The sequence below is a fragment of the Phyllostomus discolor genome, chromosome 5 (assembly GCF_004126475.2).
Source record: "Phyllostomus discolor isolate MPI-MPIP mPhyDis1 chromosome 5, mPhyDis1.pri.v3, whole genome shotgun sequence".
NCBI classification, from domain to species: Eukaryota; Metazoa; Chordata; class Mammalia; order Chiroptera; family Phyllostomidae; genus Phyllostomus; species Phyllostomus discolor.
The window spans coordinates 29942400-29954379 of NC_040907.2; the positions used below are offsets into that span (position 1 = coordinate 29942400).

An 11980-nucleotide genomic window follows, 5' to 3' on the forward strand; every position below is an offset into this window, starting at 1 on the left:
CGCTCTTCTCCAAGCTCTCCCCACTGCAGCCAGTTGGGCAGAGAAATGTGTGTCTGACACACCGTTCTCCGGCCTGAAACACTGGTCCCCACTGTCAGTAGGATACAGTCCAGACTCCCCAGTATGACACAGCATCTGGCCTTTCTGTACCTCCATCCGTGTTACTCACCCAACCTCCACCCCACCTGCCAAGCTGCCATAACTGGGCTCCTGAAATACTACCCTCCAGCTCCTGCTCAAACAAGAGCACGATGTCCCTCCTCCGTGCCCTGCCCTGCCCCCCACCCCCAACGGAGACCCTGGGCTCCCACTCTTGCAGGCACTGCCCTGCCGTGCCGGTGAGCAGCGGTGTGCACAGGTGTGTCTCTGCTCCCAGCCCCTGGGGGTGAGGGAGGGGGTGGTGGGGCGGCTAGAGCAGGGTCAGACCTTGAAAGCCCCAGCGCAGTGCCTGACCCACCCAATGACTCGGATGGGTCTGCTGAAAGAAGAAACTAGCAGTGGACCGGACAGCAGAGAGCAGTCACTGCAGGGCGGCCAGCCAGCACCCCAGGGACGGCGCAAACCAGACGGCCGGTGGCCCGAGGCTGGGACCGGCCCGACCCCTCCCTCTCCCGCCCGCGGCCCTGCCTCCCAACTCCCTACTTCGTGTGTGTGCACACAGTGAGCGACCACTCTCCTTGCCTCTCCGTCGCCCAGTGTCTCCGTGCTGTGTCCTGGGTCCTCCACTTCCCAGAGTCCTCCCCTTCATCTTAGGGGACCTAGCCAAACCAGGGGAGGACTGGATCCCAACGGGTGCAGCAACCGACCAGGTGAGCCCTGAAAGGTGGGGCGGGGCAGGGGCGCTCGGGCCCCACCCCGGGATCCGGTGACGCCGGGGCTGGAATTTGACACCGGACGGCGGCAGGCATGAGGCTGCTGAGGGATGGAGTTGGGCCCGGCCCCCAGACACGGCCCACGGGCTCCGCCAGCAGCAGGTCCCTCGGGCCCAAGTCCTTGTTGCATCCAGACCCAGAGCCCTGCACCCGAGGTAAGTAGACCTGTTGGCCCACCCCGCTTCCCAGCCCCGGGGCCGGGGGGAGCAAGCAAGAAAGTCCCCCACCACTTTCTCATATCCTCCCTTTCCTGGGCTCTCTGCGCTGCTCTCCGCCCCTCCCAGCCCCCTCTGTCCCTCTGGTCGCTCCTCGGACCGTGCTAGCCCTGCCGGCCCACTGTAACGTGAGGCTCCCGCTGCCGCCACAGGGCACAGACCGGCTGCCAAGGCCACACTTTTGGCAAAAAGAAGCGCTGCCAGGTGCACAGCCCTGGGCATGAGCCTTGTGAGCTGCGGGGGAGAGTCCAGCCCTGGCCCCGAGGAAGGTGCCTAGAAGAACACGGCGCAGGCCCCCCGTGGTAAGTATCTGGCTGGCAGATGGAGCAGCAGGGACTGGAGGACCAAGCGTTCCCAGACCACCAGGAGCCTAGCTGCCCTCAAGAGACCTGCCCCTCGGGACCCCCTAGCACAGGAGGTCCTGAAGGCTGCCTTGCCTGGCTTTCCCACCGTCAGTGAGAACGGTCGCTGGCGTGGCCCTGCAGTGCTCTGATTTAGTGAGTTGAACACAGCTGGCCCAGAGATGGACCACACGGGGGAGGCCTGCAGAGGACTGACTCACAGTCTGCAGACACTCTGTGTGCTGGGGGCTGGGGGTGCAGGTGACAGCTGGGACCCAAGAGCAGGCTAGCTAGTGAAGGCTCATGAGGTCTCTGTGGCTCCAAAGGGTGTTCGGGAATGCCAGTGTGGGCTCACAAAACCTGGTGGGGTTCAGAAAGACTGGCAGGGCTCTGGAAGGATGGCTCATAGGGGAACTTCCAGGAGCAGGGCCAGGCTGTCAGATCCACAGGTAGGTGGAAGGGGAACAGCTCAGGTGGCTCAGCTCTCAGACTAGGCTGGTGTGGAGGCTTGGCTGGCCCTCTTGGAAGTTGCTCAGGCCTCAGTCTGGCTGAGGGTAGGGAAAAACCCACCCCGTCTTTGAGTCTGCATGCTTGGCAGACGCTGCCCCCTGGTGGCCAAAGGGAGCCATGGCCCCGGGCCCCATGTTCTTGAGAGGGCCCATCAGGTCCCACCACCTGCTGGCTCTTTAGGGAGATCTGTGATCAGAAGAGAGAACTCAGGTGGGCAGATGGGGAGGTGAGGACTAGAGAACCAAGTGGCCCAGACCACCAGAAGCCTAGCTGCCCTCAAGATCAAAGATCACAGAGGAGCAAGGTTCAGCGGCACAGGGTGGGCAGCGCGGGCTGAAGCCTGGACCTCACTATCATCCGATACCTTGGGTCGACCAGCAGGCACCCCAGTTCTTCAGGCCACAGCTTCCTCCTGTCTGGCACAGAGACAAAGCTGTCTGTGGGACCAAGGGCCTCCAGCTACTGTCTTCCCCAGCTAGTCCCGGCGGCCCCAGCCCTGTAGCACAAAGCAGGAAGATCCTGGAGGGGGAGACTATTTTCGAACACCCCTTTCCCTCCAGCTGTGTGGGTCCAGCCTTGTGAGCTTAGGCAGTCGCTGAACTGCTCTGAGCCTTGTTTGCTCATTTGGAAAACGGGGATTATAACACGCACCTCATGGAGAGGTGAGGACCGAGAGGAAGAACAGGTGCAAAGCACAGCACATAGTTAACCTCCTGATGCAGCTACTTCTCCTGGGTTGAGTCCACCTATCCAAGCCCCTTGTTCCTCACCTGGAGAAACTGACGGGGAGGGATGACCTTCTCAAAGGATAACTCATTTCTCAATGTTCCGAGCTGCCTCAAGAGTAGGGTGGGGCAACAGGTCAACCGGGCTGATGGGAGATCCTGGTATTGACAGAGATGGAGCCTGGACGTGGAGGCCCTTCTGTGCTGCCCCGCTGGCCCCTGCCTAGGCGGCAGGTGAGTGGTTCTCCTAGCGACTCCCACCTGGTATTGAGGAAAAGTGGTTTGACTGGGGAGGGAGAGCAGGGTTTGCCCTGGGTAGGCATCAGAAGTAAAAAAGCAAATGGTCAGGGAGGGACCAGGAGTCTGGAGGAAGGTCAGTGCCCTCAGGCGACTTCTCCACTTGGCCCCCTTAGGCAGCAAACCCATTCTCCTCCGACCTAAACCCTTCCTGAGCTCCCCCACCCAACCAGGAGCCATCCTCTCCGATCTCTGCTGCCCCCGCCTTTCCCCGGGCTCCCTCCACCCCGAGCCCACCAGGATGCCCTCTTCCTCCCTGAGGCTCCACTTTGTCTCTCTGCGCAGCCTGCCCTGTGGCCAACCCTGGCTACTCTGGTTCTGCTGAGCAGTGTCGCTGAGGCCTCTCTGGGGATCGCACCCCGCAGCCCCGCCACCCGTGAAGGCCCCGCACCAGCCCCGGCGCCCCCTGTGAGCCACCTGCCAGGTAGGTGAGAGGGCAAGGGGAGTGGGTGTCCCGAGGCTGGGCCGGGACCCAGCGCATGTCTCCATCTCATTCTAGGTGGCCGCTCGTTCCGTTCCTGCAGCGGAAGAGCCCGGCGACCAGCCCCTCAACATCCCCGGCCAGCGCCCCCTCCATCCGCACCCTCGCCGGCTCCCTCCCGCGGGGGCCGCGCAGCGCGGGCTTGGGGCCGAAGTGGCAGTGTGCGGGCCTTGGGGTCGCGGGGCTGCCGCCTGCGCTCGCAGTTGGTGCCTGTGCGCGCGCTGGGCCTGGGCCACAGCTCCGACGAACTAGTGCATTTCCGCTTCTGCAGCGGCTCTTGCCGCAGGGAGCGCTCCGCGCACGACCTCAGCCTGGCCAGGCTGCTGGGCGCTGGGGCCTTACAGTCGCTCCCAGGCTCGCAGCCGGTCAGCCAGCCCTGCTGCCGACCCACACGCTATGAGGCTGTCTCCTTCATGGATGTCAACAGCACCTGGAGGACTGTGGACCAGCTCTCAGCCACTGCCTGTGGCTGCCTGGGCTGAAAACTCTCTCCAGATGGTACCCTTACTCGGGAATTTTCCTGCCTGGAAGGGGCCAGGAGCCTCAACCAGAGATGGACATCACAGGCCTCAGCTGGGCAAGTGATGGGCATCAGCCCTGGAAAGATGGAGGGGTAACTGGCTGCATTCCTCGCCCTGCGAGTCCCAGCCCTGCAGACCCCAGAGACCTGGCTATGGAGACCCTGGGACCCATCTCACAGACGCTGGCGCAGACCCGGCCCCAGACCCAGGACCCCTCCTCTGGAGAAGCCAGCAGTCTCTGAGCTCTCCGCCTCAGTCCAGGCCCTGGGGAGAGAACTGGAGGAGAAGCACTGCAATCACATTGCTGAAGTGAGCAGGCCTGGTACTCACTCCTGGGAACTGGACCCCTATTTATTATTTCTAAGTTATTTATTTACTTCTGTGGTTTGTTGGATCCTTTCCTGGGCAGTGGGGGCTGGATGGGAAGAATCGGCTGGCAAGAGATCACACCCTGACCCCATCCCACTCACAACTGCAGGCTGACTCAGCAGTCCCAGGCCTGGCCTGGATCACCAGCTGCCTCCTCCACCAGCAGCTCGGGGACTTTGGGTCAGCGGGGGGTGGGGGCATGGAGCACAGAGTGGGTGGCAAAGGTTTGTTCACGGATCCCGGCAGGCCAGCTTACAGCCCTCTGCATAGTCTCCAGCACTTGGAGCTTGGGGTTCCAAGTTCTCCACTGGTGGAGAAAGCCCTACCCCTGGGGCCTTGGGTGTCCTGGGGGCCTTGCTTAATGGGTGAAAAGCACATACTGCCCCACTCCAGTCATCAATCAGTGTATGCGCTGCCTCTGCTTGCAGATGGCCCGGTGTGGGGAGCTCATTACCCACAGAGCACGAAGCAGCTCAGGACAAGAGAGCATCTGAAAAGGCCAGTGGGAGGCTGCTTGGTGCAGGGGCGGGGGAGGGCACACAGAGCACGGAAAGGCTAAGAAGGCAGGAGAAGGTTGAGGGCCCCAAGAGGGACCTGCCTCTGGGGTGATGACCAAGAATATGCATTTATGCATTCAACAAATATTTACTCAGTGCCTCTTATGTGTCAGATACTGGGTAGACATCAGGGATACAGAAGTGAAAGGGACATGGTCTCTGCCCTTAACGCCAAACTAGGAGAAACAGACATTAAATCATTACATAAATACTTTTAAATTCAGTTTGGCACATGGTATGAAAAAGGACAGGAGGCCAACAGCTACACATACTCGTCTGGGAGGGAGAAGAGGCTGGTGCTGACCCTGGCTTTCCCCACCGCCCCCGCCGCCTCCCAGAGGTCAGCGCCATCACTCCAGGTGTTTCCATGGGTACCGTGAAGCCTCATGTCCTGGGTCCTATGAATCTGCCCTACATGCTTTTCTTCTGTGGATTTTCTTATGTGTTGGGGAAGAACGCCGAGTCTGAGGAACCATGGGGCACCCAGAGGGTCTCCCCGGAGGCAGTGGGATACCTGGCCTGGAGCTGGGGAGGGTGTTTGGGCTGGAGACGCATTTGGGCACAGAGGCAGTAGCTGCAGCTGGGGTGCATGAGAGCACCGTGAGAGTGAGGTGGGGTCTGGGAGAGACCCTCCGGGCATGTGACACTGCAGCCCAGGATTCCTCCCAGACCGCAGAAGTGCCTGCCTGCTTTGGCACAGGCACACCCCTTCGGCGCAGGCCAGAGTGAGGAGCTGGAAAGAGTTCTCTGAGGGCTGCACTCACCCTGGGCCCAGGAGGAGAAACAAGCCCGTGCTTCCACTCTGCAGTGTTCACCGCCTCGGTTCTAGGTGCTCCCAAAACTCTGGCGCTCTCCTGCTCCCCTCGAACACCCCCTTGGCTCCTCTCTCTATCTCCAAACTGACGCAGGACCCCAGTCTCCAGTCACCCCCACCCCCGGCAAAGAAAGCGGTACGGGTGCCGTACAGCTCGCACATGCCTCAGAAAGGCCTGGCCCGGCGCTGGTCCAGGGTAAAAGGGGACAGACAACCTGTAATCCCAGGGCCGCTGGGGCCAGGGAGCCCCTGCTGGGGAGACTCGATAGCGGCCTAATCTCCCACCCCACCTTCCAACCCCCACCCCTCTGGCATTTCTGCTCTCAGAGCCTCTTCAGGAGACGGAAGGAAGCCACCTCTGAGTGCTCACAGCAAGAGAGGCGGGTCAGAACTCCAGCCAAAGGTCTGGCTCTCAACACCCCCCCAAACTGCCAGTCCTTGAGGGGCTAGGTCCCCCCAACTCGAGGCCACATTCTGGGCCCCAGGGATCCAGGGATGGTGCCCGACATCTCACAAAGCCCCAGCTGACCTGGCAGCTTCTACAAGAACCAGTCCAGGCGGCAGCTCGCAAACCCCAAATCCCTCTTAAAATAATAACAATAACAACAACAATAATAATAATAATAAAAGCTATGCTCCCCAAAGGAAACAAGAGCTGCACTTCTCTGCCCACAACTGGGCAGAGATCACCAGACACAGGGGCTGGCCGGGCTGAGCTCTCTCAGCGCTGGGGGCCCAGGCGGCTCCAGTATCTGCATCTTCAGCTGCAGTCTCTGTGTCTCATTTACAAGCCCACGTTGCCCCTTGGAGTGGTCTTCCCAGAACAGTGGCCTGGACTCCTCCAAAGGGGTGTCCAACCACCACCTCTGTAAGACAGAAAACTACAGGTGGCTTTGAAATGACTGTTTTTCCGCTTCAGAGAGCTCCCAAAACTTCCCTCTAGATTTGTTTCATCCAAGAATCAAGGCGCAGGGTCCCATGTGCCCCCGCTGCCCTTCCCGACTGCTTTCCCCCTCTCTCGCCCGGGAATTCCCACATTCCCCTTCGCTGGAGACCCTGTGATGCATTGTGTGTGGACAGGCTACCTGAGGTCTCCCCTGGAAAAGGGTGAGATGGGCAGAAAGCTGAGAGGTCAGAGAAGAGATCTAGGCGGACCGTGCCATATGAGACGGTCTTTCCCACTCACAGGAGTGCTTCTCAACGTGCTCTGAGTTGTCGAGCTCTTAGAGAATCTGATGAAAGCCAAGGATCCTCCCCGACCCTCCGCAAAAGAAACGCTTGAAAACCACTGATGTGTAAATCTGGTGAACAATTGTAGGGGGTTCACTGACACTGAAGCTCATTCAGATTCCTGAGGAGTCCATGGCCCTCGAGGTGTCGTGCCCCGTTCTAGATATTATTATTAATGTCCTCCTGTAGCCAGATTAATTCCCCTGTCTGCTCTCAGGACTCTGTATCAGGGCTCTCGGTCTCAACTATTTACAAACTTCCCCATTCTTCAACCTTTTTTTAAATTGAATATCTCCCTTCCCTCTGCATTTACACTTGTTAAAATATATCACAGCATTAAACAAAATTGACACTGTGAATACAAATATACATGTATGTGCATGCGCACACGTGTGTGTACATGTGTATATATATTTATATTTCCTCCCACCTCTCCTCCTTCACCATGAAAGCTCTTGCTGAGACCACCAGTGACATTGTCATCACTAAACCCAAAGGCCACTTCTCAGCCTTGTCCTTTGAACTCCCAGGAGCACTCAGATTCGTCATCCCCCCCTTGAAAGCCTGTCTTCCAGCCCCTATCTTGACCCCATACTTTCTTGCACTTCCTCCCTCAACCCCAACTGCTCATTCTCAGGCTTCTTTTTCACTCTCTGCCTCTCAGCTGTCCCTCAGGGCTTTGGCACAGGCCGTCTTCCCCTCCCAGTCCCCTCTGTCCCTGAGCGGCGTTACACACTCCCACGGTCTGGGTTACCACTTCCGTGCCTGTGATGGTCACACTGTATCTCTAGCCTGGACCTTTCTCCTGAGCTCCAAGTCCGTGTATTTCCAATACTTCTGTCTGAACATACTCTGCACCCTCGAGCTCAACTATCTGTCCTGGCAACCTTCTGTTCGCTCCTTCAGATCCAGTCTCCACGCATCTCTGCCCTGCTCTGAGACTCACATCAATAATCTTCCCTGCTCTCCAGTTTCCAAGCCTCCTCCAGTGCTCCCCTGCATGAAGGGCACCAACCTCCACCCAGGGACGCAAGCCAGACACTTGGGCAACATCCTGGACTCCCTGAGCTCGGTCACTTCCCTTATCCATTGGTCTTCAGAGCTTCAGATCTTTCAAGTCCACCCCCTATTCTGTTGCAGCCTTTATGTTTGGGGGAATGGTTTATCACTTATCCTCCTGACCAGTCTCTTTGCCTCCAGTCCCAACTCCCTTCAGTCCCTCTCAACTCTGCAGCCAGAGAAATCACTGTTCTCTCGACACCAACTGAACACTAACTGTAATGCATCGGGATAGTTATGGGAATTCGGAGCTCAGCCAGAAACATATTCTGCCATCAAGGAGACCATAGTTGCAAGTGGAGGTGGGGGAAGTGTGCCAGGTTTAGCAAATAAGAAGATAGGACATCCAGTTAAACTTGAATTTTAGATAAACAATACCTACTTTTTTAAGTAAGTGTGCCTCATGTGATAATCAGGCAGTATTCAAGTTCAAACAGGACACCAGTACCAGGTGTCCTGTGTTTTGTCTGGCAACCCTAGGTGGGGGTAAACAAGTAAACAAAAGTGCAATTTGCCACCGGAAGACCCCAACGGAAGTATGACTGGGATGCAGGTGTGCATGTTGGGGTGGGGGGTGGGGTTCTGCACACAAAGGGAGAGGAATCCATTCTGCCTGAGTGGAGGGGGGAGAAGAGCCACGGAAGTCTCTGTGGAGTGGGTAGCACTTGAGCCAAGCCTTGAAAAATGAAACATTTGCACCAGGTGGATGAGGGGCAGTGGGCCGGTCCTGGTCTTCCTTTATCACCTTCACCACCTTTCAGCTCTGAATTCACCCTTTTCACTGACCATGCCCTCTCTACCCAGGTCTGCGTCCCAGCCTCGGGCAGGGATAGTGGGTGAGGGCCTCTTCCTGGGCTTTCCATTTCAGCCCTGCGTCACTGCTACTCCTAAATTCTTTAGAGTTCCCTTCACTTCTCACCAGCCAATCCCTCTTTACTTCAGTCCCCTGTTGTAGTTCCAGATTCTTGTGTTGCACTGTCCCGGTGTGCCTAACGTGCTGTTCCTCCTGATGGGCCCTGGCCAGACACACAGCCTGCTCAGGAGAGGCAGCAGCGTGAACAAGGCAGGGAGGTATGTATGGAGCAGCCTGGGATGTCCCAGGAGAGCAGCAACTTTATAGAATTGGCGTAGGAGTCTCAGCAAGGCAGAGGTGAGATGATGAAGGTCCTTGAACACACTATACAAGGAGCTTGGACTTTGTCCTGGGGGGAGCCTCAGGACAAAGAGCTTTAAGTGGGATTGGCTAGGGATGTGTTTCAGATGGGCCCCTGGCTGCAGTGTCTAATTTGGACTAGAAGGGGCAAGGCAGTGGGCACAGTTAGGGCTGCTGCAATTAGGACTATTTAAGCAACAAATGCTCATCTTGATCAAGAGCAGAAGCAGTGTGTAAGGACAGAAACAGATGTGTGACAATAAACAGGACTTGGTGGTGAACTGGTTTTGAGGGCTGAATGGAAGGGAGCGTTTCCAAGGCTCTGGCTTGGGCGACTGGTAAGGAATAGAGGGGATGTAACATTTTTAGCTGTGATGGGGGTACGGTGTGGGGAAGTCATGAGGTCCAGCCGTTCATGAGAAAATGTCTAGCCATTGTTAATATAATGAGAATGGTTTGCGTGACATCGATCTAAGCTGGCATGCAAGGGGAGCAGACTGGAATGCACATGTGTGAACAATGACAACGTTACTTCTAGTCAGTGGGGGCCAGAGATGCCATTGAGTGACAATGTATACTGTGGCTGTCACATTCAAAATGACTGAGTGAAAAGAACAACGAATCTGCATCAAATTTTGCATTAAGCTTGAATAGTTCCATCCACAGAAACTATTTGGATGATCAGAAGGCTTTTGGGGACAATGCAATGAGTGCAGCACAAACAAAAGTGTGGCATAAATGCTTCAAAGATGGTCGAGGATCTGTCGAAAATGACCCACATTCTGTAAGGCCTGCAAGAAGCAGAACGCTTGAGAATGTTGAACATGTACAGGCTGCAATCTACAAAGATCGGTGACTGGCTGTTCGAGAGCTGGACGCTGAGATGGGGATTGCAAACACTACTGTGTCTGAGACTTTGACGCAGGGCTGATGAGACCGTTGATGAGAATTGGGAAAACATGATGGTGCAGCTGCTGGTGATTCCTACAGAGGGTTTGCAGAGTGTTTTGAACAGTGGGGGGAACTGCGTGAGGTCCCAAGGCCTACTTTGAAGGGGACTGAGGTGTTATTGTCCTGTGTATAATGTTTCTGTACCTTCTTCCATAAATGCCTCTGTTTTTCATATTGCTTCCTGGACACTAATAGTACTTTCCGGCTGGATACTTCCTGAACAGACCTCACACATTTCAACGTGAAGTGCCTCTGAAACCTGCAGAGGGCAAGGAACCTGGTGGCAGCTGAATGTGAGGGTCTGGAACTCAGAACAGTCTGGGCAAGAGAGATCCGGGCATCACAGCTCGAAGCCAAAGCAGTGGTGGGAGACTGAGGAACAAGAGGAGAAGCAGAGGATAAGGCCTGGCGAACCAACATCTAAGGAACACGGAGAGGAAGAGGGCAAGCCTGTGAAGGAGACCAAAGTAGGTGGTGAGAGTAGTAGAGAAAAACAGAACAGAACAGGGGGAGGGCGTGGTCAGCAGGGCCACGTGCAGCAGAAAAATCAAGTCACATAAGGACTGAAACTGCCCATTGGGCTTTCTTGCAACATGGTGGCCTACAGACTCAGGCTAACCTTCTTGCTGAAAACGATTAAAAACACTAGACAAAATATATAGTTTTAAAAAGTAAATGCATCTTTTTTTAAGATTTTATTTATTTTTATTTCCAGAGAGGGAAGGGAGGGAGAAAGAGGAGAGATAAACATCAATGTGCAAGAGATACATTGATGAGTTGCCTCTCGCACGCCTCCCCAGTGGGCACCTGGACCGCAAACCAGGCATGTGCCCTGACTGGCAATCGAACCAGGCCTGCACGCAATCCACTGAGCCATGCCTGCCAGGGCTATTCTGATTTTTAAAAAGTGAGTTTCAGAATTCAAGGTCTTAAGGCTAGAAAGAGGCCAGGATGGGTTTTGAACACAGGCCCGAGACTCTTAACACTGCACACCTGCCCCCGAGTTCCCAGGTCCTTCCACAGTGAAATCTCCAGTCAACATCAGAGCCAGGGCACATCACAGCCCTAGGCACAGACCTAGAATCAGTTACTTTATTTTGGCTTCCTGTTTCCTCCTTCCAAATCTCCCCTGCCCCTACTCTTTCCTCCTTCAATTTATCCCACATGTTACAGGTAGACTTTTCTAAAATGCAAATCCAGTTTTCAGCACCCACTGGAAACCCCATCATGGTTTCATATTGCACTTTGTATAAAGTCTAAACTCTCCAAGAGTCTGTTGTTCCCAACGTGTCTTTCCAACCTCACCTGTTACTCATCTCCTCCTGCTTCCTCACCCCACCTATATCCCCTTAGACTGAACACAGATTGCCAGCTGTGCTTCAGACACTTTCTGAATAAAGATTTGTTGAGTAACTGGATTCCCCCCGAACTTTGCTTACCAGCTAATCGAGTTTCCTCCCTCTCTCCCTCCCTTCCTTCCAGTCTTCCCCTTCTTCAAGTGTTTCCTGCTCCGGGAAGCCTTCATCTGCCTTCTCAGGTCTCCACCGCTGTTGCCAATGACCCTTTCCTCCACTGAACGCAAGTATACAGGTTCCGCCTCCCTCCCACTGCCCGCTGGAGTAGCTGACAAGAGTTAATAAAAGGACAAGTGGTAAGGGGAAGGGACTGCTGGGGTCTGCAGCCGGCGTATCTGTGGCTGATCTCTGCTACCCTGGCCGAGGGACAAGATAAGCTCAACTTTCCCCAACCTGTTTCCTCATCTGAAAATGATGAGTAAAAGCCCCGCCTTAGAGTTGTTGAGAATTGATGCATAATGTATGCAAAACACTGTTCGTAGCCACTTAAGTGTGAACTAGTCCTACTCTAATTACACATAAAGAGAAGT

At 55.6% G+C, this 11980-nt stretch overlaps 1 protein-coding gene across 2 annotated transcripts; it reads left to right on the plus strand.

The window, feature by feature from the left end:
* Positions 1–338: 338 nt before the first annotated feature.
* On the plus strand, positions 339–4338 carry ARTN (artemin). Of its 2 annotated transcripts, XM_036025913.1 has the most exons (5): positions 339–1027; positions 1240–1389; positions 2836–2897; positions 3246–3384; positions 3460–4338. In XM_036025913.1, exons 3-5 carry the CDS (start codon positions 2838–2840, stop codon positions 3921–3923), a joined length of 663 nt encoding a protein of 220 aa, XP_035881806.1. In that variant the 5' UTR covers positions 339–1027; positions 1240–1389; positions 2836–2837; the 3' UTR covers positions 3924–4338. The 2 variants fall into 2 exon arrangements, with proteins under 2 accessions (XP_035881806.1, XP_028369773.2); XM_028513972.2 differs by lacking the exon at positions 1240–1389 and having other exon boundaries at positions 339–995; positions 2857–2897.
* Positions 4339–11980: the final 7642 nt, after the last annotated feature.